The sequence below is a fragment of the Miniopterus natalensis genome, chromosome 5, assembly GCF_054644295.1.
Source record: "Miniopterus natalensis isolate mMinNat1 chromosome 5, mMinNat1.hap1, whole genome shotgun sequence".
Classification (NCBI taxonomy): Eukaryota; Metazoa; Chordata; class Mammalia; order Chiroptera; family Miniopteridae; genus Miniopterus; species Miniopterus natalensis.
The window spans coordinates 8,139,400-8,167,128 of NC_142085.1; the positions used below are offsets into that span (position 1 = coordinate 8,139,400).

At 58.6% G+C, this 27,729-nt stretch overlaps 1 protein-coding gene across 1 annotated transcript in view; it reads right to left on the reverse strand.

Annotated features, from left to right (window-relative positions):
• Window positions 1-27,729, reverse strand: part of GRM4 (glutamate metabotropic receptor 4) — a 162,708-nt gene that overhangs the window by 59,806 nt on the left and 75,173 nt on the right. The window contains exons 5-10 of the mRNA XM_087817237.1: window positions 25,138-25,292; window positions 22,903-23,043; window positions 12,571-12,771; window positions 12,203-12,339; window positions 8,358-9,293; window positions 1,935-2,181 (exon numbers count right to left, since the gene is read on the reverse strand). Of these exons, the coding sequence (XP_087673363.1) occupies window positions 1,935-2,181; window positions 8,358-9,293; window positions 12,203-12,339; window positions 12,571-12,771; window positions 22,903-23,043; window positions 25,138-25,292 (1,817 nt within the window). The remainder of the gene's footprint in view (window positions 1-1,934; window positions 2,182-8,357; window positions 9,294-12,202; window positions 12,340-12,570; window positions 12,772-22,902; window positions 23,044-25,137; window positions 25,293-27,729) is intronic.

Below are 27,729 nucleotides of genomic sequence, written 5' to 3' on the forward strand. Positions count from 1 at the left end.
CCCTCAGCACGTGGACCTGTGCTGAGAAGGGAGGGGACTATGCTTCACCGGAGCCCTGAGGCAGGGACCCTGTGAGAAGTGCTGGCCCAGCCCAGGCACACTGGGAGGGAAAATCTCCTGTTTCCCCTGATCTCTTGGTGGATGACAAGGGCTCCTCTCTGGAGCCTGTGCTCCGGGCCTCCCTGTTGTCTAGCCCATGTCCCTCCTGCTGCCATCAGCACTGTCCCCTTTGGCCTTTCCCCCAGGACCAGAAGGAGGAAGCAGATGCCCACTCTCAGGTCCCACCAGGATCTGATGCCCGCAAGACTTTCAGTGATGGGGAGGCAGAAGGAGTGGCCATTAAAGCCATATGGCCATTTTACAGGGCGTCCAGCGAGGGAGCCAAGGTCTACAGTGGGGCAGGGTGACCACAGAGACCCCTCAACCCTCCTACCCTGAAGCAGCTGAAGCAAGGCCCATGGGACCCCCCGAGCCCCACAGGTGGAGGCTGTCCCAGGAGACAGTGGGCGGCAGGGACAACGGGAGGTCAGGTCCGGCCCTGCCACCTGCTGGCTATGTGACCTGGGTCACCCCTTGCTTTGCTGTGCCTCTCCTTCCTCCTCCGTATTATACAGATGACAAAAATACTAATCTTTCAAGATTGCTGCACGGATGAAAACTGGTACCTGACAGGTGTGGCACACAGGGTTCAGGAAACGGTTCCCTGTCCCCTGAGCCTAACCTGTCTTTCACCTGCCCTGCCCTCTCCCCCTCCGTCTCTTCTCCTCACACAGGGCTGACTGCAGGGCACCAGGGAAGTTGGCAAAGATGGCAGCCCTGCTCCCTCCTATGCGCACGCCTTACCCAGCCTGAGGGACCTGTCCCCTAGATGCTAAGTTCCCTGGCCCCTTCGCTCCCCTGGTCCCCTCAAAGGACCCTCTACAAAAGAGGCCTCCTTGGACAACCCCCGGGGCCACTCTGCCACCTGAGAACTTTGGCCTCTGAGGCCCCACCTCTCACCTACCCATCAGTGCCCATGTCCCAAGTCCCCATCTCTGGGGCCCTGCTAGGGGGTGGCGGGGCTGATACCAGGGCCATGGCTCCCAGGTTCCCAAAGGGCCAGAGAGCAGCACCGTCTACACCACCGCTTCTCCCAGAGGGACTGACGGTCACAGGCCCAGATGTGGGCACCAGGGAGAGAAATCCGGGGGTTCACATCACAGTGCAGGAATCAGGCCCCCCACAGCTCCCTCTAGGTAGGGCAGAGGCCTGGAAGGGGCGGCCAGGGCGGGCATGGGGGTCTGGAGGCTCCCGGCTCCCAGGGTGGCAGGGCCAACGGGACTAGCCTGCAGCCCCCCAGGGTGGCAGGGCCAACGGGACTAGCCTGCAGCCCGGGCTCTCCAGGGCCCCAGTACAGCCGGGCTGGCCGGGAGGGGGCTGGCCCTCCCCAGGGAGGGGGCGGGGCCGGCAGGTCCGCGGAGGGGGCGGGGCCGGCAGGTCGGAGGGAGGGGCGGGGCCGGCAGGTGGAGGGAGGGGCGGGGCCCGGCAGGTCGGAGGGCCGGGGGCGGGGCCGGCAGGTCGGAGGGAGGGGCGGGGCCGGCAGGTCGGAGGGAGGGGCGGGGCCGGCAGGTGGAGGGAGGGGCGGGGCCGGCAGGTCGGAGGGCGGGGCGGGGCCGGCAGGTCGGAGGGAGGGGCGGGGCCGGCAGGTCGGAGGGAGGGGCGGGGCCCGGCAGGTCGGAGGGCCGGGGGCGGGGCCGGCAGGTCGGAGGGCCGGGGGCGGGGCCGGCAGGTGGAGGGAGGGGCGGGGCCCGGCAGGTCGGAGGGCTGGGGGCGGGGCCGGCAGGTCGGAGGGCCGGGGGCGGGGCCGGCAGGTGGAGGGAGGGGCGGGGCCCGGCAGGTCGGAGGGCCGGGGGCGGGGCCGGCAGGTCGGAGGGAGGGGCGGGCCCGGCGCTCACCTGGGGCGTCCAGGCCCTCGCAGAGCTCGGACTTGGCCTCGCCGTTGGGCCGGAAGCCGCCCTTCTGCGTGAACTTGTTGGACATGGCGGCGGCGGTGACGACGGCTTTGAGGCTGCGCTTGCGCTTGGGCACGTTCTGCTCCGGGTGGAAGAGGATGGTGTAGACCTTGGGCAGGTAGAGCATCCCCAGCGACACCGAGGCGCTCAGGCTCACCGACACCGTCAGCGTGGTCGTCTGGATGTACAGCTGGGGGCGGAGAGGGGTCAGCGCGCCCCGCCCGGCCGGCGGGCAGGGGGCAGCCCTGTGCCAGGCTGGAGCAAGCATGGCACAGAGCTGGGACTGCAGACCGGCCCCTGGACCCTAACCTTGCCCCCACCGCTGCTAGCTCTGTGATCCTGGGCAGGCCCCGTCCTGTGCCTCAGTTTCCTCACCGGCAATACAGGCGTGGCGATTACAGCACTGTGCTTACCTCCCAGGGCCCTTGTGAGGGTGCAAGACGGACAAATGGTAAAAGCAGGTACACAATGTTCGGTACAGCTAAGCTCTTAGAGGTGGCTCCCGGTGTTGCACGCTGCCTGGAGGAGGCAGCCCGAGGGCCCGATGGGACCACCGCTGACCCTCCTCAGGAGCAGCCCCTGCACAGGACTGGGAGTGGGATGAACTCCTGTCGGTGCCTTGAGTCGCTCCCAGTGGCTACGCGGGCCCCTCAACCAGGCCCCCCATCCAGTGGCTGCCCCCCACGTGCCACCCTGTGCAGAGCAGGCCCCTGGCCTGGGAGCCATGGCGCCCGGCGCCACGCGGCAGTGGCAGCATGCTCCGAGCTCATTTCACGCTTGCTCGCCAGCACTAACAGTGACAGATGTTTAGCAAAATGAAACTCCATTAATCTGGGTGTCAGATAATTCATTCTTCAATAGTGGGGCCTTCCAGGCAGGGCCTGACAATTCCCACCGCCCCCAGCTGGGATCCCCTCCCTCCCTCCCGGTCCCCCAGGCCTCAACTGTCCCTCTGGTCACCCTCAGCCAGGGTGAAGCCTGGGGAGGCCCAGGCTATGGTCCCCAGGTCTGGGCATGGGGAAGCAGGATGCTCCATTCCCTAAATCTGCTGCTTCTGGGCCTCAGCGCCCTCCCTGGGTCCTGGCTGATGTGCCACCTCTTCCAGGAAGCTTTCCCTGACCCCAGCTCTACCCAACTGCCCATGACACCCTTCATTCCTTGCACCTAACCCAGCAGTGGACATCATGGGTCTGAACTCACTTCCTGGGGTCCCCGGGGCACTGGCTTCCTCTGGTAGCCCCTAGGGGCAGGTCTTTGTGTTTTCATGATCCTCCCCATCTCTGCCCCTCTCCATAAATACCTCACGAACCGAATCTGAAGGCCTTCATTCCAGCCACCCTTCCCGGAGTTTCCTACCTTTGAGAGAGGGTGTGAGAGGAAAGAGCTGAGTTACCCTGGAGAAGCCTCATCCCTCTCTGGACCTCAGTTTTCTTATCAGTGCAATGGGATGAAAGTGCTTACTTTACTCAAACCATGAGGCTACTCCCCAGAGCAGGCTTAGAAGCCACATGAAATCTGCGTGGCACATGGGGAAGGAGGCTGAGAGTGAGAAGAGGCTGTTCCATGTCCACTGTCCCCCTTGAGCACACAGCCAGCCCTTCTCCAGTCCTCACACGCAGCCCACTGTCACCCATGCATGGAGCTGTATCCCAGCAAGGATGGGGAGAAGTCCTAACAAGCCAGTGGGAGGGGGCTGGTGGCCAGGGGGAAGGAGGGAAGGGGGTCAGGCTCCAGAGAATCACAATAGCCCCTTGGAGGAACAATGGAGGTCCGGGGATAATCAAGAACAGTCCTGGGTCTTCCCCACTGGACTGGGAGTGCCCTGGGGGTGAGGTGTGTCTCCCTCATTAGAAGGTGGTTCTCTGAGGGGAGGGGCTCTCTCCTTTCACACTGGGGGGTCTTGAGTATAAGAACCATGTTTCCAGGTCAGATATCTATCTTAGGCCATTTGCCCCCACCTTGTTATGGGGGGGTACAGTTGGACCCATATGGAGTTGGTGGGCCGGAGTAGAGGCCCCGTCTCTGGGCAGGGTGAGCCTTGCAGTGGACGTAGACCTGTATTGGGCCGGGGGTCTGGGTTCCCAATCGCACTCTGTCCTGACCCAGTGTGGCTGCTGAGCCCTCCACTAACACGAACAGAGTCAGCAACATGGGCATGTGGCCTGGGCAGCCACACAGGTGCCTGTGCTTAGAGGCGCCCATGCTTGGTTTCATGCCTGCCGCCGTCTTGAATCCTCAATAACTTCTGAACAAGGGCCCTTCGTTTTCATTTTGTGCTGGGTCCTGAAAACACTGGAGCCAGCGGTGAGCACAGGAGTGGCTCAGCCCTTGGAGTTTTGTCCTAGTCTGCTTCCCAGCCTGGGAGCCTTCTGGTAAACAAAATACAAGGAGGGGTGTAAACTGAGCAAACCTGAGCAAAGCACTGCCCATCTGCCAGGTCCCCGCCCTCACAGGCTGGGGTGGCCACCATGTGTACAGCAGAAGTGGGGTTGTGCATCCCCTGTCCCCCTCTTTGCCCCAGGGTCTGGGGTTCCCACCCCACCACTGGCTCGGGCACTGCTGTGTGAAGGTGCACACTGTCAACAGGAGGTGGTAGCATGTTGACCCTACCAGAGAAGCAGTGGTCCCATAGAACCTCTAGAACCTCTAGAACCAGCAGGCACTCCTACAGAAAAGGGGCCCTGGCACAGAGGCAGGTCTTAAAACCAGGCAGAGTGAGAGGCCCCCTTCTCTCCCATCCACCCCAGAGATGTCTGAACGGCTCCATTCCCGCCCCCCCTCTTTGGTCAGGCCCCTGCTGTGCTCCGCTCCATCCTCTGTAAGGAATCCTGCATGAAGCCTCACAAGTCAGTGCTCTCCAGAGGGAAGGAGGCTATCAGGGCTGGGGATCATAGGGAAGGAGAGAGGTCACCCTGGGGTGGGACAAAGGGCACAGAGAGGAGCTACTTGGCTGTGGGTGATGCTTTCCTGTTTTTGTATGAGGCTTGGTGGGTACAGAATGTGAGGGGCCCTGGTTGGGGGGTCCTGAGGACTTTCGCCTGCCCTGCACTCCTGTCCAGACCAGCCCTGTGGATACTGGGATCCTCAGATCTGCACACACCAGACGAACTTCCCCACAACCTGCCTGGCCCCCACAGCCCGGGCCAAGCCTGACTGAGCAGTAACCCCACATGGTGCAGAAGCCCTGCTCTGGTCGGCTCAGGGGCTCAGGTAAAGTGCTGGCCATGGTGAAAAGCCCTGGAGATCCTGGCTTAATGCTGGGAAATCCCCGCCTGCTCACCAGAGCGGTACAGCCAGCTCCACCTGCACCAGCGCCTGCACCCTGGGGGAACCGGTGCAGCAGAGCACCTACAAGTGGGCTTGTACACACGCATGCCCACAAACACACACACCCATATACTGCATCTCTGCATTCACGCACACACCTGAACTCAAAACCACACACTCACACCTGACTCAGACACACCTGGGCTCACACATGTACCCTTCATGTACCTGGGTACAGAGTTGGGTATGCATATTTAAAAATATGCATTCACACATCTGCACACACACCTGAACACACACACATACACCTGCACACACTCCACTTACACACATTTGCACACAATCTGCATACCCATACACCACACACCAGCAGCCAGGAACCCCTGGGCGCATCCCACTCAATGTGTACATACACACACTCACACACACATGGCAGCCAGGCCTGCAGCTCCCACTGGGGCATTTTGTAGCTACGACCTGACAGCACATATAAGGCCCCAGGGTTGTCTGAGCCTCTAAGAAGCCTGGTGGTCTGAATAGGCAGGGACTTCAGAGCTCATCTCCTCCACCCCTCCTCATGCAGCAGCCCAGAGAAGGAGGGGCACAGTCCATGCCCCATGCCATTGGGGGTAGAGCTGGGTCTTATGGGCACAGGTTGGTGGCCAGCCTGCTGTGTGACCTGGGTCAAGGCCCTGCTCCTCTCTGGGCCTCAGAAGAGATCCTCTCATAGGCTCCTTTTCATAGTCAGTACTGAGGGAAGCCTCCTAAAAAGGGAGAAATCAGAGGCAGGTGGGGTCACCTGTAGAGATGCTGGAGGGCTGGGCCCCAGAATCTGGAGGTGGGAGGGTCTGATACCTGGAGGTGGCAGAGACACCATGGGAGCGGGTGCAGGCAGGGAGTCTGAAGAAATTACAGAAGGCACAGCAAGGGGCTTACCCACCATGCTGTCAGCCTCCAGCAAGGCACCTCTACTCTCTCAGAAGGTGTTGGGAGGGGCCTCCTGGTATTACTGAGGGTCATTCCTCAAGCTGCCAGCTTCCTGGAGTGTGGGGCGCCCACCCCTGCTGGCTCTGTGGGCCCCTCAGCGCTACAGGGCGTGGGGTCTCCGCCTGCACCTGCCCTCAGCAGGGAGGGCCTCCCGCAGGCCTGGTGGGAGCTGGAGACCTGGGTCTCAGCACAAGTTAGGCCTGGTGGCTGCTCTGGCTCAGGTATGCGGGACAGCCTGGAGCCAGGCTAGTCTCAGACCTCAGGGCACTCAGGGCCTTCCCTGGGCTGCTCCAAGGTACTCGGAGTAGAGGTGTAGCTCCTCCTTGAGGAGCTGCTGGAGAAAAAGTGGGCACCCACCCTAGGCGGGGAGCTGCAGGGGGCATCACGGACTGGACTGAGGGTTCCTGAGTTAGACAGAGTAGGGTGATGTCCAGCTCTGCCACCTATGTGCTGTGTGGCCTTAGACAAGTCACTTTGCCTCTCTGTACCTCCATGTCCTAATGTATAAATGGAGATGGGATATCTACCCTCACATGCTATTGTGAGATGTGCTAATCATTAGGTAAGACACCTGGCATATGACAAGCACCTATCTGTCAGGACTTTGGCGGCAGCCTCGCTGAAAGCCAAGCCTCCCCCAGAGCTCACACCCAGGCTCACAGCTCTAATGCCATCCACGGGCTGATGGCTCTCCCGGTTACATCCCCAGCCTGGCCCTGGCCCCTGAACTACAGATTCATCTATTCAGCCATTGACTCAACAGCTGCACTCGGACATCTAACGAGCATCCCAAACTTAGCACACCCAAGGGACCCCACACCACACCGGCTCCTCTGTCATCTCCTTAGTCGACAACACCCCTTCCTTCCCATCCTCACACCAAAAGCCACAAAGTCATCCTTGCCTCTTCTGTGTGTCCCACACACATGCGATACATCAGAAACCGGCCAGCCCCACCATAGAGACATCAGAATCCCCCCTCCTTGCCAGCCTGCTGCGCAGCCTCTGTGGGGATCACTCAGCAACCTCCTCACAGGGTGTCTTGATCCCCACTTGCCTCCTCAGGGCCCCACCCAGCAGCCAGAAGGATCCTTTTAAACCTACGTCACAGCACCCCCCTCACAGCTCACAGTCCCACAGCACTCCCTTCTCACTCACAGCAAAAGCCAACAGCATTCCCACAGCCACTGGGCCCTACACCATCCACCCTGTCCCACCACTCTCCTCAGTCCCAGACCCATACAGCAGGTGAACTGCTTCTCCACCCACCACATCATATGACTGTTACAACACCTATAAGGACGCAGAGGAAGGATCATGGCCCTAATCCACGGATGAAGAAACTGAGGCAGAGGCCAGCTGGCTTGCCCAGGACCCCACAGTTAAACACAGAGCTCAGACCAGGAGCTGGGGTCCCCACCATCTTCCATATCTCTGGCCTCTACTTCACTGACACCTAATTCTTCAAGATAATCCCCCAGAACCCAGGCAATGCTGTGCTGGGACATGGGCAGAGACTGTGGGGCCCTTGGGGTGTGTCCAGGGTGGCCTACAGAGCCAGCAGGGGGCGCTGGAGGAAAGGGTCCTGGGCTGACATTGCCAGGCCCCAGCTCCTGGGCTTCAGGGCAGCTTGGGGCTGGGAGAGGCGAGAGAGTGCCTAATACATCTCCCACCTCAGGGACCCATGGGGATCCTGTGAGGAAGACAAGAGGAGTGGACAGACAAGAAGGCAGGGCTGAGCAGAGAGAGAGGTAACAGGGAGAGTCTAGAAAAGAATGATGAATGAAGGATGGTGCAGCCTCCCAGGCTCATAGAGAAGAGAGACGAAGAAGAGAGAAAAGGGGAGGAGGCTAGAAAGGGGGAAGGGAGGGAGGAGGAAGGAGAGAGAGCAGAGGGGAGATGAGATAGAGCGAAAGGGGAGAGGAGGTAGGAAAAGAGAGAGGAGAGAGGAGAGAAATCCCAGGACCTGGAGAAAAAACTCACAATGGAGGGAAGGCAGAATGAAGCATGAAAAAAGGTACTTCCAAGCAGAGTGGGAGGCCAGCCAGCTCCCCAGGCTGCTCCCTACTCCCTGCCCTCACCCCCCACCCTCAGACCCAGCCCCCCACTCACCTTGTCTGCCGATTGTGAGGTGCCAAAGAAAATGGGAATGAAGGCCAGCCAGACAATGCAGGTGGTGTACATGGTGAAGCCGATGGGCTTGGCCTCGTTGAAGGTCTCGGGCACGCCGCGCGTCTTGATGGCATACACCGTGCACGTGACCATGAGTAGCATGCTGTAGCCCAGCAGGCAGATAAGCGACAGGTCCGAGATGTCGCACTTGAGCACGCCCCTGGCAAAGCGGGGATCGAGCGTCCGCTGGTCCTGGAAGTCCACCACTGAGTGGGAGGGGTCCACCACAAACCACACGCAGATGCCCAGCAGCTGTAGCGAGATGAGGCTGAAGGTGATGGCCAGCTGCGAGGCGGGGCTGATGAACCGCGGGGCGCTGACCGACCGCTTGCCCTGCTCAAAGATGCGGTAGATGCGGTTGGTCTTGGTGAGCAGGGCTGCGTAGCTGATGCTCATGCCGAGCCCCAGGAAGATACGGCGCAGAGAACAGGTCCCCAGGTCGGGCTCCGCAATCATGAGGAAGGTGGTGGCATAGCACAGGAAGATGCCCGCCAGCAGCACGTAGCTCAGCTCGCGGCCCGAGGCCTTGACAATGGGGGTGTCGTTGTAGCGCACGAAGGTGACCACCACGAAAAGCGTGGCTGCGATGCCCACCACAGCCAGGAAGAGGGGCAGCACGGCCCAAGGTGAGGCCCATTCCAGCTTGATAATGGGGATGGGCCGGCAGCCAGTGCGGTTTTCCGTGGGCCTCATGTCATAGGGACACGTCTTGCAGGTGTAGCGGTCCACCTGGTACTGGTACCCAGTGCAGGGCTCGCAGTGCCAGCAGCAGGGCATGCCCTTCACTGTCTTCTTCCGCTCTCCTGGCTGGCAGGGCAGGCTGCAGATGGAACGGGGCAGCTGCTGCCCACTCCCCGGCCAGAGCATCCGCTCTATCTGGCAATGACATCGTGGAAGAACAGGCCTCAGGACATGCTCCAGTGCCCTGGGCCACCCCACTGGCTGGCACCCTGTAATCCCACACCTGAATCACCCACTTAGTTCGCTACAAATCCAGCTGCCCGGGCCCCCCAGACCTGCTGAAACCAACAGCTGGATTTATACAAGTTGCTCCCGATTCAGATACACCAACCTATGGGGAATCCTGATTGAGTGCAAAATTCCCAGGATTGTATGGGGAGACAGCTCAGAGAGCAGCAGCAACAGCCTAGGGGCACGCAGCAGAGCAGGGCATGCTTAGGAGGCTTGGCTACTCAATAGTTGCCCCAGACCAGCAGCAGTGGCAACACCCAGAAGCTTGTTGGAAAAGTGAAACTTTGGCCCACCCCAGACCCACTGACTCAGAGTCTGAGTTTTCATGAGACCCCCCAAGAGACTTGGGTGCTCATTGGAGTGGAGAAGTGCTGCCTATGGCTCAGCCACGGGGCCTCCTCCAGGAGGCACAGGGAGCTGGGGGTCAGCATAGAGCAACGAACAAAGGTTTACTCCCAGGACACGCACTGTGTGCCCAGGGTTAGGGTTTACATCTCGCTCTAAACTAGTACTAGTCACCATTCTACATCTCTAAGGCAAATCACTGTGAGCGAAGGAGCCACAGGAGTGTGGGCACTCACTACAGTTGTTACAAAAGTCCAGAACATAAACAAGAGGCCCCTGAAGAGCTCCAGGCACTGGGCAAAGGGAGTTGACCACGCTTGGGAGCCGTATTCAAAGCGCCTGCTCTACGTGAAGTGACTTTAAGGAAGAGCTGATACTTAGACAGCAGTGGGCCTGCCTGGACTGGGACACGCATGTGCCAGGTGCTTCCTCCTGTAGAAAACCAGCAGGTGAGGGGGGAGGGTTTCAGGGCTGATGGACAAAGTGGGGTGGGGAATCCAAGGCTTTCATGGTAGGTGGGAAGAAAACCATGAGGAAGAACCTTGCCCAGTGGCTCTGGGCTGTGTGGTCCCCTAGTAGCTAAAGTACACAGCAATGACCAGTGCCAGTGTCCTACCAGAATGACAAGGCAGGACAATCCTGTACCCGGGGTGGGAGACTGCATGGGATGGACCTTTCCCCAGAGGACACGGGGTGGCGGTGAGTGTTCTGGAAAATTCTGGCTGTAATGGAAAGAGCAGTGAATATGGTCAAGCCCTAGGATCACAGTTCTGCTGCTCGCTGGCTGTGTGACCTTGAGGAAACACTTCAACTTCTCTGAGCCTTTGTTTTCTATCTGTTCCAGTGACAGCAGATATGAAGCCACTCTGCCCTTTGTTTCTTAGGGTGGTTTCTACTTAGAAGTTGTCATGGAAATTCTTTGATTTCACCAGAACATCAGCCCCACAAGGGCAGGGTCTTCATGTTTGCTTCCCTGCTGCATGTCCAGCCCCCAGATAGGGCTGCCACTCAGCAGGGAACCATGAATGTCTGTGGAACCTATAGAAGTGAGGTCTGGACACAGGCCAGAAGAGGCCTCCTCCACGGTGCCCTGAGCCTTGCTTGTTCTGTGGCCCCCACAGCACAGCCAAAAGTGAGCTTCAAGGAGAAAGTGGGTAAGGTATGCTGGTGGAGGGGCCTCGTGTTCCTCGGGAGGGGACCGTCACTTACCCTGCCTGTAGCATGGGGTAATATCATGCCTGCCTGCCTGCCTGCCTCATGGGCTGTTGTCCGCACAGTGAGACCATGTGCTTAGAACAGGAGCTGTGCACAGCAGGCGCTCAGCAAGGATTAGCTGCTGCTACGAGGAACTGAGTCACAGCCCCCACTGCCACACCAAAATGAGGCATGGCTCCGTGCAGGGCATTGTCCCACATTGCCAAGTTCTCCCACCTCCCTGTTCTGTCTGTCTGTCTGTTTCTGCTCAGTAACCCAAGGAGCATCACCATAGCAATGAGCTCTGGCCCACTATGCTGTGCGGCCCTTGGAACGCCCCTTGGGCTAGGTTTCCTGAGATCTCTCCTCTGACTTAGAAGATGGGCAGGCTAAGTGAGATCATGGGCAGAAACTGCTCTGAAGAGCTCCAGGGGCTTGTCATCAGAAAAGATAATTGCCAGAGGGACAGTGGGAAAGGATGTGGCTCTTCCAGGATGCAGAGCAAGCATGGCAGGGGCCAGACGTGGACCTGGGCCTTTGGAGCCTCTCTGGTCCATCTAGATGTCACATTGTGCCCACCCGAGCACCACTCACCCCTTCACTTTGCAAGGTGGGAACCAAGTCCACAAGCATTTCCTTGGAGAATGAATACAGGTCCTTTCTCTCTAAAAACACTGTTCTACTTCATGGCAGGGGACACAGGGCCAGAGAGGGAAGGCCACCATGTCCCTGGAACAACTGTGAGCTGGGAAAGTGTGGCTAGGAGGACCCATGAGAAGTTCTCCCCAACCCCCATAATACCCAGGAAAAGACAGCCTTCCTGTGGGTTAGACAGCGCTGGAGGACCAACTCTCAAACAGCTCCCCACCTGCCGTCTGACTGTGCCTTTTGCCTTAAACACGGCCCTCTGTCCAAACGCAGCCCTCCCCTCCTTACCCTGGGCCCACACCAGCCATTTCACTCACTGTGAGCGTCTGTCCACAGCTTTTGGCCCTGCGAGTGGGCGGCAGGCAGAAAGGCCCAGGCCAGGGGAAAGGGCAGGGGCAGACACAGCAGGAGTCCAGCAGCCCTGTCCTTCCGTCTCGGGGTGGGAGCCTCAGGGCCCTCTGACGTCTGGGCGGGGCACGGAATGAAACCCCGACTTGACAGCAGCAATCCCAGAGATCAGTGCTACTCAGGGGCTGCCTCCCCTCGGTGTCCTCCCAGGGTTGGGATGCGGTGAGTGACTCCCTCCGCCCCCAGAGCCCCTCCCTGCCCTCTTGCCAGGCGCTTACTCTAAGGTGCAGGTGGTCAGTCCAGGAGCCAATGACTTTGTACTCAGCAGAGCCGTTGCGCAATTGGTACTGGTAGATGTCATAGCGCCCAGGCGCATCCCCATTCTCGTTGAAGGTCACAGGGTTCCCTGCAATGCCTGTGGGGGAAGTGGGTGTCACACACTCAGTTTCTTTGCTGAGCCTTTACTCAAAGGCTAGGCAGAAAAACTTCTGGGGAGGACCCTGCATGGAGCATCTGGGGAGGCTTCACCCCTTGGAAACATCTGACGAGACCCTCCAATACCTCCCCCCATGGAGCCCAGGACCCCTTTCCCTGGCTGCATGGCCCAGGACCCCTGGGGTGGGGATGCCATGCGCCATGCTCCCACCTGAGAAGTTGACACTGCGGATGTACTTGAGCAGCTGGGAGCCGTCTACGGGATCCATGCGTGGGCAGAGCCCCACTCGGCCCGGACACAGGTCCCGGTGCATGGCGTGCAGCGCGTGGCCCATGGCGTACACAGCGTCGATCACAAACTGCACCTTCCCCTCCTGCTCGTACGCCGAGTCCTGCCCAATGCGCTCTCGGTCTGCAACCAAACACCCAGAATGGGTGCCGCGACGCCCATCATCCTCGCAGATTGGTACAGTGGAAAGCAGAGAGGTGGCATAGCTGGGAGCAGCCCAGCTCTCCTGGCTCCTAGCCCACTGCTTGCTCTGTTCCCCCAGGAGGTGGTCTAGAGGAGGCGCCGTGGGGGTCCCCAAAGGGTGAAGGGGAGGGTCCGCTGCTCTCACCACTGTACCCCTAAACCCTGTGGCCTGAGGCCCCAGGACAGCCAGGGCAGGTCCCCTTGTCACCATCACCCTGTGGCTGTGGTGCTTGCCCCTCCCAGCCTGGCCTGGGATCATCATGGAAGCAGCTGGCCCTGCGCAGGCTGGGAAATCACCAGGACAAGAGCTCTGTTTGTCATGAGGACAGTGGTGCCCCCACAACAGCTCACCATGTCAGCTGCTCCAGCCAGAGGGCACCACCCCACCACCAGACACAGGTGGGGAGACTGAGGCCTAGAGGAGCTGAGAGACAGACTGCAGTCCCTCAGGTTTCAGGGCCCTGATACCCTCAATGGCCTCTAGTTGCCCCAGACACCAGAAGTCACCATTGTCCCCACTCTCCCTCCAGTCAGTGACCCCCCATTAGCCAGAGTAAGTAAGCTTTACAAAATGGGGAACCCACCCCTTCTCACTGCAAACCACAGTGGTTCCTCCGGGCTCTGGACACACCCAGCCCCTCTGCTCTGCCCCATGCAAGCTCCTGGGCTGCCTGAGGCCTAGGTGTCCTCACTAAAAGGTATCTCAATCCTGCTCCACAGAGGTGCTGTGAGCCCTACGTGAATGAGGTACAAAAACATCTGGCACAGGGTAGGTGACTACGCCACATTATTACTGTACTGAGGTGGGTGACCGGTCCGTGGGCCAGAGCAGGCCGGGTGGCTTTCTAGAGGAGGGGGTGCTTCCTGGCCTGGGCTCTGGGTGGCAATGGTGAAAAAGAACTGCTCACTTCTCCTGAGCACCTCCTCCTGAGCACCTAGCATTGTTCCAGGCTCTTTGTGGATATTAACTCATTGAACTCTCACAATAATGCTATGAGGTGAGGAATTATCTCCATTACAGAGATGAAGAGACTGAGGCACAAAAAACTCATTGACGCTCCAGAACCATGCCGAGCTGGATCTGAACCCGGGAACTCTGGCTCCAATCCTGTGCACCACACTATGCCTGAGGGACTGTAGGAGCTGGATTTGGGGGAGAGGGGGAAGGAAAATGAGGTGGGGAGAGAAAAGGGGGCAGGGACTTTGAGGTGAGGACATGGGGGCAGGAGGATGGCAGGCAACGTCAAGAGAGAGGATGGACAGAGCACCACGGAAGCCTGGTTTCCCCTCCTGAGGCCAAAGCCCCTGCACACAGCATGGCCACAGCCTCCTCCCTCAAGGCTAAGACAAGGAAATTAACCCTCATAAGCCACCCCCATCCCATGCCACCCTGCTGAAGGGCCAGTGACACACCTTGCCAAGGTAATTCCCCAGCAGGCAGCAGGGTGAGCAGCTAAGTCTGTTGCCCATGAGCTATTGCTAGGGATGGCAGGACCATAGGGATCTGCTCCAATTCTGTCACTTTACAGATAAGAAAACTGAAGCCCAGGGAAGGACTCCCCAGGTCACACAGCCAGCCTCATGGTGACAGGATGAGCACTCCCAGCTCCAGCCCCTTCCCCTGGTCCTCATCCCAGATGGCACTTGACTTTAGGCCCCAGGAGTACTCAGCTCACCCCCTGGGTTCCTGCATCTTTGTCCAGTGACATTCACTGTGCCTTGTCTGCCCAGGGCTCCACAGAGCTGGTGCCATGTCTCATATCCCTGCCACCAAGACCCCGTGACCAGGGGTGAACCTGGCTCCAGTGTCCCCAACCTTGGGGTCAGAGTCAGGAGTCATTACTTAGACTGGACAGTTTGGGGGTAGATGTCCAGTTGGCTCTGAGGGCACTGTTTGGTCCAGACAGAGCCCACCACTCTATGGCGAGGCCTCAGGGCTGGAAATAGGGGCGGGGGGGGCGGCGGGGGTCCAAGGCTGCTGCCTGGCTCTCAGCTGTCAGCTAAGCCCCGCAATGCCCACCACCACTGCACGCACTGCATGCGCACAAGACTGTCTGGGCCAGAAGCCCAGCTCCACCAATGCCTCTAGCTGTGTGACCTTGAACCCAACCTTAAACCCATCACTCCACCTCTCAGGTTTCAGTTTCCTCATCTGCAAAATGAGGGGAATGATGGCACTTACCTCAAGGGGTCAGGATCAGGGCCCTGAGAGGACGGATGGGTTAACGTTCACTGCAGGGCATGAGAGGCTGGGGCTTGCCAAGTGCTACAGGAGTCCATTAAACGCCAGGTTCAAGGACGCAGAAGCCCCGCCCTGCCTCAGGCTTGGCCCAGCAGAGCTTTGCTAACAGGCAAAGCTATTTCTAGGCCAAGGCACGAACAGGGACAGGATGAACGTGAAAAGCAAATCTCCAGCTTCACCAGCCTACCCATGTCCAAGGCCTCTGATCACAAGGTTCTAGAGCCGAGAGAGAAATGCAAGGAATAGTCCTGTCCTCAAGCGGCGACAGAGGGACTGGAACAGGGCGGCCTGGAAGGCCCCAACTGGACCCCACACTCCCTGCAGCCCCCCCGCCCCGGTCCTGCCCTCTGCAGCCTGAAGGAGGCAAAACTCAGCTCCCTGCAGCTCCCATCAGCCCACGGTTCAAAAGGATGAGACTGAATTATTAACCTGGACAGCAGGAGGAGGTGCGGCCACTGCAGCAAGGAGGCGGCTCTCTCTCAAGGCCAAGGACACACACGACCAATGAACCCCGGCTGCATCTCCCCAGCCGAGCTTCCCTGAGCCTCTGCTCCCTGTCTCCCCAGGGGTCCCTCCTCAGTGGTCCAGCTGAAGCATCCATTCTTGGGCTGCTCGGGTCCTGGACCAAGTGCTCCCACTGGGGTCACAGAGCCACCTGTGCTGACACTGACGTGAGGACGGCCTCACAGAAGCACCTCACTCGGAGAAGCTTGCCTCTGCTTGGGAGGCTCCAGTGAGAAGGGCTCTGGGGTGCTATGGGTCCCTCCAAATCTCCACCCCAAAGCTGCCATGGTGCCAGCTATGGACTTCTAGAAACTTCTCAATACACTTTCACATCCAGATTTCTGCTCCAGTCTAGCCTCAATTACAGATGAGAAAATGGGCCCAGTGAGGCAGCCTACAAAGGCCCTTTACCTTCCAGGCAGCACCAGGCCCTGAGTGAGCCCTCCACACACACCTGCGCACGTGCACGTGCACACACACATGCACAAGCACACATGCCCCTCCAGCCCTGCAGGCCCTCCCCGCACCCCACAGGAAGCACGATGACAGTCTCAGTGCCCACACCTGGGGGGGTGCAGGAATCACAAACACCAAACAAGGACAAGATGCTTCGTCCTGAGGCTGTGCCCATAACCAGCGCAGCTCGCCACACAGCCCCTGGCTCCTCAGCAATGACCCCCCGCACCGCATGGCCCGCGCTCGCTCAGAGCCTTCACTGCCTGCCCCGCTCTCTTCCCTGTGGCTCTGGGAGGGAGGCTGGACTAGCCCCTCGGCAGGAGGTAATCGAGGTTTGCAGATGGTTGAGTGACATACCTAGAATCTAGCAGGAATCCTAGCACCTAGTAGGTGTTTATGCATACCTGGGGACTGGCGTGGGTGGTGAGTGGTAGGGCTGGGATTTGAACCCGGATCTCTCTGGGTCCAAATGAGTTTCACTACCCTGAACTGTGCCTCCCATTCTCCTCCCGCATCCAGCCCCTGACCTGCCTCCTCCCTTGTGGAGCCCAGGCCCTGTGCGAGCGGTGAGGCCAGCCTAACTAGGAGTTAAGGATCCTTGTCTGCAGGACTAGAGGAGGGAGGACTGGAGGGAAAAGGGGTCAGAAAATCCCCTCTCACCAGTTGTGGGACCCCCAGGCCCAGGCAGGGGCACTAGAGCTCTGGGAGGAGGCAAGATACACATTTCTGAGAGTTAGTGGAAGAGATAAATCCCAGGCACACAGCAGCAATGACAGGAGCAACAGTTTGAAGATGTCCTAATTGTGTCCCGGGGCACAATGAGCCAGAGATGCGTTTGGCTCCGCCACGCTTGACAGCCAGCCAGGGAACCATCGGAGAGGATTTTCTCTGTCAAAACCCCACAGTGGTTACTACAGTGACTGCAACCTTTGTCTGCAGGTTGTAAATTGTAATTGAAATTTGTTTTCAAGGTTGAAATAATCAGAGCTCCTCCTTGACTCCCCCTCACCTCTCCACAACTCACCCTGCCCAGTACAACCCTCTGAGTTCTACACACACACACACACACACACACACACACACACACACGTGACTCAATTCCCTCACATAGGATACAAAACCCACCAGATATACATCCACATGCTCTCACATCTACACCTATGGGTTACCTGCATGAATCTGAACATGCCTGCGCCCAAATCCACATACAAACATGTAAAAACATGTACATATAAACAAACACAGGGTGTGTGTACAGCTACACAATCAGCGTGACATTCATACAAGTGTGCGGTCATTCAGGTTCACCCACTGTCCTCCTTCAAACCCTGCGGTGGCCTCGTCTCAGTCTGTATAAAAGGCTATATCCTTACAAGCTGTCTACAAGGCCGCATGGTCTGTGCCCCTGCCCCTCATCTCCCTGCTGCTCTGCTTGGACCGCCGGGGCCTCCTCGCTGCTCCCCAGCCTGCCAGCAGGAGCTTACCTCGGGGCCTTCTGCCTCGTGGGCTCTTTCCCAGGTCTCCACATGCCGTGCTCTCTCACGCCTTTAGGTCTTTGCTCAAGTATCGCCTTCTCAGTGAGGACTTCTGACCTCCGGATTTAAAGGCGCAAGTCTCCCAGCACTCTCAATTTCCCTCCAGGAGGCTCCTGGACCTGCCCTCTCCAGTCTCACAGTTAGGTCCTCCTTGGAGGCCCATGGCTTTGACTACTGGGAGGACCCCATCCTGTCTGCAAGGTCATATTGTCCCCCACCTGCAGGGAGAGCTCCTGGGGCAGGTCTGGCACCATCCCCGAGCACAGGGGCTGTGCACACAGTCAGCCACTTAGTAAACGCTAGTTGAACAAGTGAGAAGCAGCAATGAGGGGAAGGGCCCAGGATCCCTCTGGCCACCATCTGGCTGATGGTTTGAGTAAATGTGAGTTCCCCTAATGGGTGGCACAGCCTGGCACATAGTAGGAAATCCTAAATGTTGGTCTTTCTTCCCTTCCCCAGAAAGGAGCCTTTCTCAGGTTCCTTCGGGAATGTGGAGGTCGTAAGGGCCTTCAAAGCCAGGCTGGAATAGCCAGGAGGGCCTGGGAATAGGACATCAACTGGCCCGGCAAAACATCTCTGCAGCCAGACAGCCTAGGTTCAAATCTCAGCTGTTATTTATTACCTTGTGCCCTTGGGCAAGTCTTTAACATCTCTATGCCTCGGTTTTCTCATCTGTAAAATGGGTTGCTGTGGAGATTAAATGCAAAGCACTAGAACAGAGCTCGCTAAGTGATAAATGCTATATAAACATTAGCTGCTGCTGTGGGTGTGACTGCTATTAGCACAGGCTGGGTGAGCGGCATCTTCCCACACATCCCCAGCTGCCCTCCCTCTCAGAGCTCCTGGCCCCGGGAGCAGCAAGCAGTAAATATCTCCTATTTCCTCATAAACCGGGCTTTCCTGCGCTCAGCCATCACCTGGCTGGCAGTGCTGTCAAAAAGACGGATGCCACATCTGCCCTGTTTACGGCTTTAACTCCCAAACCCTGCTCTGTGAGCTCCGAAGGAGGGGGCCAGGAGAGGAGGCGGGAGTGGGCGCTGCCCTCCCACAGGCCGTGACAGCTGCAGAGCTGCCCGCTCGGTGACCCCCGTCGCGCCCAGGTGCGGGTGATCCACGGGCCATCTGCAAGTGCTTCCTGCAGGGCACCTCCACCCCTTCCCCGGGAAACCGTGAGGCAGGCAGCTCTGCTGGGGTCGGGGCTCCGGGGCATGAGGAAACTGAGGCCTCAGGAGGTAAAGTGGCCTGCCAGGGCCACACTGCTAGGGAGCGGCAGCCCCAGGACGCGTACCCACCTCTGCTGGGCTCTCGGAGCGGTATGTTTGAGAGAGAATGGGTGCTTGCCCACACCCCTCAGCCTTACCACTTCCAGACACACCAGCCCCATCTCCAACTGCCAGCATCTGCCACTCTTCTGAGACTTCCTCTGGCCATAGAAGCCTCATTGCCCAGGCATGTGGCAGGCTGTGTGCTGAGGAATCGCCGCCAGCCCAGAGAACTCCCGTGATAAACGGGAGTGATGCCTACATCCCCCGGCTCCCTCACACCTCCAGGGATGCCTGAGAGGCTTGCTCTTCTCTACCCCCAGAGCCCCAGGGGAGTGAAGCTCCAGCTGCTCAGTAGGGCCTGCCTGGTACCGCTCCCTTTATGGCTGCCAGCCCTCCCCTACCAGTGTTTCCTGGGATCCCCTCCCGAATAAACTGCTCGCTCTCAAATCTTTGTCTTAAATGGAATTCAACAGAAGACAGCGTTGAAGTGTGGATCCAATCTTCCCAAGTATAATACCCCAGAATGAGAGGGTCCTCACATCCTCTCAGAAGGCCACCAGGCCTAGGGGCTGACAGAGGCAGAGGCTGACTGTTAGCATCTAGGACACCAGGGCCAACCCAAGGCTGGCAGTGTGGATGGGGCAGGCATCCTGGAGGAGGTGAGTGGGGGTAGGTGGAGAACACAGAGCTGGCTGGACAGGAGAGACAGGAGAGAGGGGCCCAGAGGAGCAGGAGGGAAGGTAGCGGCCGAACAGGGCACCAGCTCTGCAGCCAGGCTTGCTTGGGGGTGACTCCAGCTCTGCCAATTCTGCAGCTGTGATGTTCACAAACTGCCTCAGTCTCCTCTTCTGTAAATGAGCATAACACGGAGGACAGGCTATACCACCCACCCTCAGGATCCAGAATCCTACAGCTGAGACAGAATTGTATCAGCAGGCTTGGGCTGTTAAATTACCCAACTGCCTATAAATCCCATCTTTCTCACTCATTCCCACATCAATGACAACCATTTCATCAGCACCTCTCACAGGCATCACTTTCAGCCCTCACAACAACCCACTGAGGTGGGTGTTATCTTCTGTGTTCTACACACAAATTTCTGAGACTCAGAGAGGTTAAATAACTGGTCCAAGGCTACACATCAGGGAGAAGGCAGAGTCAGGTACAGACCTGGGGGTGAGTCCTCCCCTTTCCCCTCCCTCCCAGGTGCCCAGTCGAGAGCAAGTACTCCATGGGTGTCACCCTGGTCCTCCTGGCCAAACACATTCTCCCAAGGGACCAGCTCAAACCAGGGCAGGGCCATGGGAAGCCAGAGCTGGGTCTCAGGCCCCACAAACATTCCCAGCAGCAACCTGATCCTCACCTCACCCAGAGATGGACGGGCTCACCGCACCTGACTTGGGGCTACACAAGGACTCTTACCAGCCTCTGCTGGGGCTTCAGATGCAGCAAGAAGGGTCCAGGTTAGATGCGAGGTGCTGCCCTTCCACTCCCTCCACAACCCCATGCTCACCCAGCTTCTGCTCCTTTGCTCACGCCGCCCTCCTGCCTGGGGTGCATGCAGTCCTCCCTCCCAGCACCCGCCTCTCCCTCTGAGCCACCCACGCTTTGCTGCACAGTAGAACACCTGGGGCACTTTTGGAAAATCCTGATGCCCAGGTTGCATCCAGGACCTGTTCAATCAGAACATCTGGGGGTGGGAGTCAGGCTTCAGTAGTTTGAAAAGGTCCCAGGTGATTCAGTGTGAACAAGGCTGGGGAAGCATTGCTCCCACTCAAGGTTCCCAGCCCGAAACACACATACAATCACCTGGGAGCTTTAAAAATACCACCGTCCAGGTCGCACCCCCAGGTTCTGTGCAATGGGTCTGGGGGGAGCCCAGTAGCATTTCACAGCTCCCAGGTGATTCTAGGCACAGCCAGGCTTGGGAGCCACCATTTTACAGTTCACAGAGTGCCTCCACTAATGCTTTCCCAAGACACCCTCTGGGCTGGTCACCATCAATCCCATCTCTCAGATGAGACAGCAAAGGCCCAGAGAGGCCACAGAGCTTGCCTCAGCTCGCAGTGAAGCGCAACGGTCTTCTGAATCCACTCTGGCAAGCAGCCCAAACACCTGTCTGAGGGCGGCGAGAGGCGGCCCTCGCCCCAGTTCACCAGCCCACTTGGGAGATGTTCCCAAATCCTGACCTGAGGGTTGAGTCTGGACAGAGCCCACATGGACTGACGCAGGCTTTGTCCCCACCTGCCTCTCCCAGACCAACGGGTGACTCCAGAAAGCCCCTAGCCCTTGTCAGGCTAGGCCAGTTATCCATCTTGCCCCACTTCCAGTCTCACCTATCTCTGCCCTTGAGCCACATCTGATGGCCTATAATCAGGGTGACCATACCATTTTCCATCTCCACTTGGGCACTTTGAGAATAAATTGGGATATTCTCATAATTACACCAAAAAGAATGAACAGGCTGTATGGTCACCCTACCTGTGAGGGCCCAGCCTCCCATGCCCAGACATGTTTGCACTCCCGGCACCTTTCCCATGATTACGGCCTGACGGGGGCATCTGCTGTGCAGCCTTGGGCAAGGTGCTTGGGCTCTCTGATTCTACATAATATGGGATTCATAAAAGTCCCTAGTTATCGTGAGGGTGAGATGAGATGATGTCTTTAAAGTGTCTAAAACATAGTAGATGCACTATAAACAGTGGTGTTTGTGGTTATTAGCTCACCTAGGAACACAAGCACCCACACACCCTTTCTCCCGTAGAAATACCGACTCATGCACACACGATCACACACACAGGTGTGCGAGCACACACACTGCCACAGACACCCACAGAGGAACTTGCCTGGGCCCCTAGGGGATACCCACAGTCCCAAGAGGCCACCAGTCTCAGTGAGCCCTGGCCACCAGAGGGCAGCATGCTCCCCCACCTGCCCGCTCACATCATGAAGCTCCCTCCTCTCCTTGGCACAAGTGTGTCACCCCCCACTGCCTAAGATTCATGCATGTCCCCGTGGCCTGTTCAGTGGCCTGCTGGTCATCTGGCCCTCTGCCCCAGCTGCATTGATCAGTCCAGGAGGATGCAGGAGGGAGGTGCGCAGGCACCTCTCAGGCAGTGGCACCCAGACCTCCCAATGTCACTGAGCCCAGGTCCTGCTGCCAAGCTGCCCAGACCAAGAGCACACAAGGACCCACATCCAAACCATGAGGACAACCTCAGGGGCCTGAGGGCCTAGAGCTCACAGCTGGGTTCAAACCCTGCTCTGCCACCTCCCATCTGTGAAACTCGGGTCCCTTTGCTTACCCCCCCCAGCCCGTTTTCCTATCTGTAAAACGGGCGGTTGTCCTGTCCTGTCCTGGAGGTTCCCTCGGTCCTTTTCAGGACGCCCGGAGGCCATCCTCTTTCTTCCCTGTTCTAGTGTCTCTACTGCACATTTCCCCCTGACATAGCCTATTTACTTACGGGTCTTGTTTACTGTCGGTCTCCCCGTTAGGCTCCCTGTTAGGTTAAAAACTCCAAGAGATTTTGGACCCACCGTCCTTAGAACTGGGCCAGGCATGGCCGGGGGTCCCCCGGGTGTCTGAGCGGCTGGGGGAGTCCCGCGGTTACAGCCGGTTTCTGTAAAGTGCTCTGGCTCGGGAGGGTCTGGACTCGACACCGGGCAGCTGGGGTCAGTTTAGTTCTGTGGGCGCCAGGTGAGCCCCAAGGCGACCACAGGCCCCCCGGGCCCTCTGCCGAGAACTAGGAGCCCCTTCCCCCACTCAGCGGGTCTCCAGTGGCTCCCCACAGAGGTTTCTCCCACCCTAAGCCCTCAAGGCTTCTGGGGTCTTACCTTAAAACGGCCCTGGCCCCGCCCCCTCGGACCCCGCCCCTGGAGCCCCAACTCCGCCCCCAGGCGCCCGGCCCCGGGGACCCCTGGCCCTGCAGTGCCTGCCACCAGGCTGGGCCCCCCCCCCCCCCCCCCCCCGCGCTGCGCCCTGCCCTTCCCCGCGGCCCCGCCCCCAGGGCCCCCAGGGCCCCGCCCCCAAGGCCGGGGGGAGGGGGGTCCCCGCCCTGCGCGTGCTCACTGGTGCACTTCTTCACGTGGCTGCCCTTCCTGAGCGCGTGGCGGCTCAGCTTGCAGTGGAAGTTGTCTTCCCAGAACTCGGCAAACCAGATGTTGCGCCGGTTGTTGTCCAGCGTGCGGCTGGAGAAGTAGCGGTCGAAGCCTGGCAGGGAAGCAGGGAAGCAGGGAAGCCGGGCGTCAGGGCCTCCCGAACCCCTTCTCCACCTGCCCCCCGCCCTTCCTGCTTCCCTCAGCTTAGGGGGAGGGAGGGAGGAGCGCACATCCTCTGATCCAGGGCCCGGGTGGAAAAAACAAAATGTGGAGCATTTCATCTCATTCTAAATGAAAAGCGCTGTATGAAGTCCCAGGGGGAGCGTGTGTAATCTTTCAACTGCTGCTTTTATGGAAGAGAAGTAAGATGGAGATGTTTCTGCCGCCTTTTTACTACCAAATGCTAATATCGGTCCTCTTTGAGAAGGAACTGCCTGCAGGTCCTGGGATTGGAGCAGAGGGAGGCTGGGGGACGTGGTGCCTAAACCGAGAGGCACCTGAGCTCTCTGGTTCTGAACAGGAGCCGGAACCAGAGAGGCCAGGATGACCCAGGTTACACAGCAAGACCGGGAGCTGGATCTTCTACCTTCAAAGCCAGAACTGCCCGTCACTGATAGATGCAGCCTCCTCCTCTGTGTGCTCCTGGGGACTCGCCACCTCTGCTCTAAGCCCAGAAAACCCTGCCACAGGGTGGGCAGGCTGGCGGGTAAGTGATGCCCTCTCTCTCCACCTGACACCCCTCCTTCATTGATGACAGTTCGTGTAATGTGCACAGTTGACTCGGCTGCTTGGGACAGGCCAGGAGGCCTGAAAGCTCAATGGGGCCCATACCGAATGGTGAGCTTCCTGTCTGCGGCAGGGTCCAGGTGGAGGCTCAATGACCGTCTGTTAGCTGTAGGAGAAATGCTGGCATTGGTTAGGGGCTGGCCTAGAGCAGCATTTCTCAACCTCGGCACTACTCTTTAGGCCCGATCGTTCATTGTTGGGGGGAGGGACTGGCCTGTGCATTGCAGGATGTTGAACTACATTCCTGGCCTCTACCCACTAGGTGCCAGCAGCATCACCCACCAATCGTGACTATCAAAACTGTCTCCAGACATTGCCAAGTGTCCCCCCAGGGTCAAAAGTACGGTCACATGAGAACCACTGCTCTAAAGGCTTCTCTAAGGTCCAGAGAGAAAGGAGGCTTGTCAGGCAAGTCCTGGGTTCAAATCCCAGCTCTGCCACGTAATGGTCACTGTATGTCACTTAACGTCTACGAGCCTCAGTGTATTCATCTACTAAATGTGAGCTCCTGGCAGCGCACATGGTTGCTGGGAGGACTAACTGAGATGTCTGTAAAGGGCCTGGCATTTGTAGGTACCAATAGCCACAGTTATTGTTATTTTGTGTTATTATGGCTTGAGGCTGGGAGGGGTAGTGTGGAAATGCCCGCCTGTGCTCCCTCTCCTGGGGTGAATAGAGGACATGGCTGTGTAACCTTGAGCAAGTCCCTCCCCTACTCAGGCCTCAGTCTCTTGGAAAGTTTGGTGGAGACAGATGTCTGCAGGCCTTTCCATCAAACAGAGCAAAAGCAGAGGAGAAGGCCCTGGGAGCCTGCCTGTCTCCCCTGTGGTGAGGACAGTGAGGTCCCTGGCAAATCAGGCCATTAATGGGAACTTCACGCCTTACTCACAGCAAGGTTCCGGCCACAGCGGTCTGTTCCTGTCCAGGGTCACTGTGAGTTCTGTCCCAAGAAGAAGGGATGCTAAGCAGGGCAGGCCCAACCCAAATACCACCCAGGGCCTGCCAGCCCCAGGCAGGTCCTGCAGGGAGTTCCCTACCCCTGCCCAGCACCCTCTTCTTGTTGCCTGCTGGCAGCTCCCAGCCCTTCCAGCAGAGGACCCAAGGGCCTTGTTCCAGACAGAAAACGGATGAGAGTATATGGGGATGGAGAGTGCTTGACCAATGAGCCTTCTGTATGTGCCACACGTCTCCCACACCCAGAAATATCTAGAAGGGGGGGAGAAAAGCCCTGAATCTGGATTCATCCTGCTGGGTTGAGTGGCCAGAAAGTCAACACAAAGGCCATGGGCCAAGGAGGAAGGTAGGCCGGATGTGGGGTAGAGGAAGGGAGCTGCAGGGGGACAGTGAGAAGGAAGTTAGGGCTGAGGCTGACAGTGGTGGCAGGTGAGTGGTAAGCATGCCATCGACCTGCTGGGCCTACCTCGCACGGACATCCTCTTAGGGAGGATAGTGACAGCGCCCTCAGCCACCTCCTCCAGGTGCAGCACAGGTGCGATCTTGGAGCCCCAGCTGTCCGAGCCCATCCAGAAGAAGTGGCCTGTCTGGTTGGCCTTCCGTGCTGCCTCCAGCACACGCCTGTGGGAACACGTACCAGCCTGGCCATGTCTGTCCAGGCAACTGCCCCACCCTGGCCACACCCACAGGTGGGCTGTTGGCGGACCACCGCCTCCCTGGCACACACCTGTCGCCCTCACAGCCCATGATGTCCCCCAGGCTATGCCTGGATCCCCCACCGCTGGCCCACATGAGCCCAGGGCCCACAGCTGCCGCAGTATCCATGCTTGTCCCCCCAGGCCCATAGTTCCCTCTGGCCCTGGCCCACAACTGCCACAGGTCCACAGGTACCCCTCTCACCCATACCACACATAGACCCCAGCCCCCGCCTATCCCCTAGGCCCATGCCTGCCTACAGGCCCCATGTGCTCCCTCAATCTCACTCCTGTCCCCTAGGGCCACATCTGTCCCTGCAAAGACCAGACCTGCTTCCATAAGTCTACCTGCCCTGTATCTGACCCAGGCTCCCAGAACTTTATCTGCCCAACCCCTGTCCTTTCATGTTCAAGCCACCCTCACCCTAAACCCACACCCATATCTCTTGATCCCTTCTCACATTTACATGCACACACACATGCACACATGCACACACACAGCCCGCTGCACTTGCTGCTCCCCTGCCAGCAGTGCCCCCTCACCCCACCTCCTTCTGTGCCTGAGTCCAGGTCCTGCAAAGAGCTGCTCCCCACACCCTCCTGGATGTGCTCACCCCTACTGTGGCATGGTTTTAATCAAATCAGGGACCCTTGAGCCAGCACAGGGCTGAGACCCCAGGAGGTGCTCAGTCAGTGCTTAACAGACGCAGGAACTAAGTAGCCCCTCAAAGACATGTTCTAAGAGGAAAAAAACAGGGAGGACTGGGAGGAATTCCCCCAACCCAGCTCCTACCACTGGAGCACAGAGGAGGCAAGCAGCTTGCTCAAGTTCACACAGCAAGCGAGAGGCCAGGATACTAGAAACTGGCTAGGCCCCTCCCGTGTGTGAGAGCCAGGACACAGCTCCAGGGCTTGGGGTGGCTGCTGGGCCTGTACAGAAGGCGACCCACTGGGAAGGACAGCCTAGGGTTGCCAGGGAGAAACATTTCCAGGCCCCAGAGCCCACACCTTCCCCCTTCCCATCTCCAGACCCCCAAACTTGCTGCGGCTGCCCCCAGGGCATACTCACCATTCACTGGTGTGGCTGCTCTCAGAACCCACACCCACAGCCCTATTAATACCCGCTTGCATCCTGCCAGCCAGAAATGACCAAGCCTCCATCCCTGCAAAGTCACCTGGGTTTATTTTTACTTCTGTTTGCTTCTAGAAATGCATGTGGATTTCCAGAAATGCCCCCACCTCCCAGCACACTTCCCCTCCCCCAAGGGCCCCTTCGCTGGGATACTTGGCGCAGTGCCTTCACCCGCCCTCCCAGCTCAGGGTCCATCTGAGCTGAGCAGGAGGCCGGAGTGGGGGCATACCTGGGTGGGGATGAGACCTGACTAGTGCTGGGCTGTGGGGTGGGAGTGGGCGGCAGGAGTGCAGGGACTGGTGGCTGAAGTGAGGAAAAAGGGCTCAGAAGGGGTCCCATCCCCTCTACCACCCCTCTTCCCCACCCCCAACCCCAAGACTGGCTGACCTGTGGGCAATAGGAACCTCCAGAGCCAGAATTAAAGCACCGGTAAGCTTTGAGGGGGTCAGGAGCAAGCTCTGTGCTCAGCTCAGAGCTGGTGGACTCTGAGCCACCCCTGGTCCTTTGTTCCCAGAGTTCCCTCCATTAGAGCTGGTCTTTAGGCTTCTGATCTTGCAGGGACCTAGCAACATCTACTGGGGAAATCTTCTCTCCTGTAACTCAGGAGTCCAGGGTGAGCTCTTTACCAAGTGGGAAAAGTATTGGAAAGAATGGGACCCAGAGAGAATGCCTGTTAGCTACATGGAGGGGGCAGATGGGTGCGGACCAGTAAGCAGGGGAGGCCTGAGGGCACAGCAGCTCTGCAACTCAGCCAGCTACCTATGGGTGAGGCCTGGGGAGCGTCACGGCTGCTGTGTCACCCTACTCTGCAAATGCAGGGGTGCCTCCCCCACCAGACTCTGAGCAGGGCTTTGTCTCCCCTCAGACTGGGGAATCACAGAGGCCTGGTCCATCTTGGCCCTGACATCCAGTCTCCGAGAAGCAGTAACAGGGAAAAGGCAGGGAAAAGGGAAGGAAGTTAGGAGGGGGTTCAGGGGTCATCTTTTAAAGTTTCAGATCTGTGACTCATGGCCCAGGGGCAGATGTGCAGAGCTGTGGGCTGGCCCAGGGTTTCTGCCCTGCATGGTCCTGGCACCCAGAGTCCACCTGTTCCCATTCTCCAGATGCAAACTCTGAGGCCCGGGAAGGGGACAATACTACCCACAGTGATTGTGTCCCCAAGCCAGGACTAGAACCACAGCCCAGGCCTTTTCTCACTGCTCTGAGCTCAGCAAAAAAAAGGAAGGAGGTA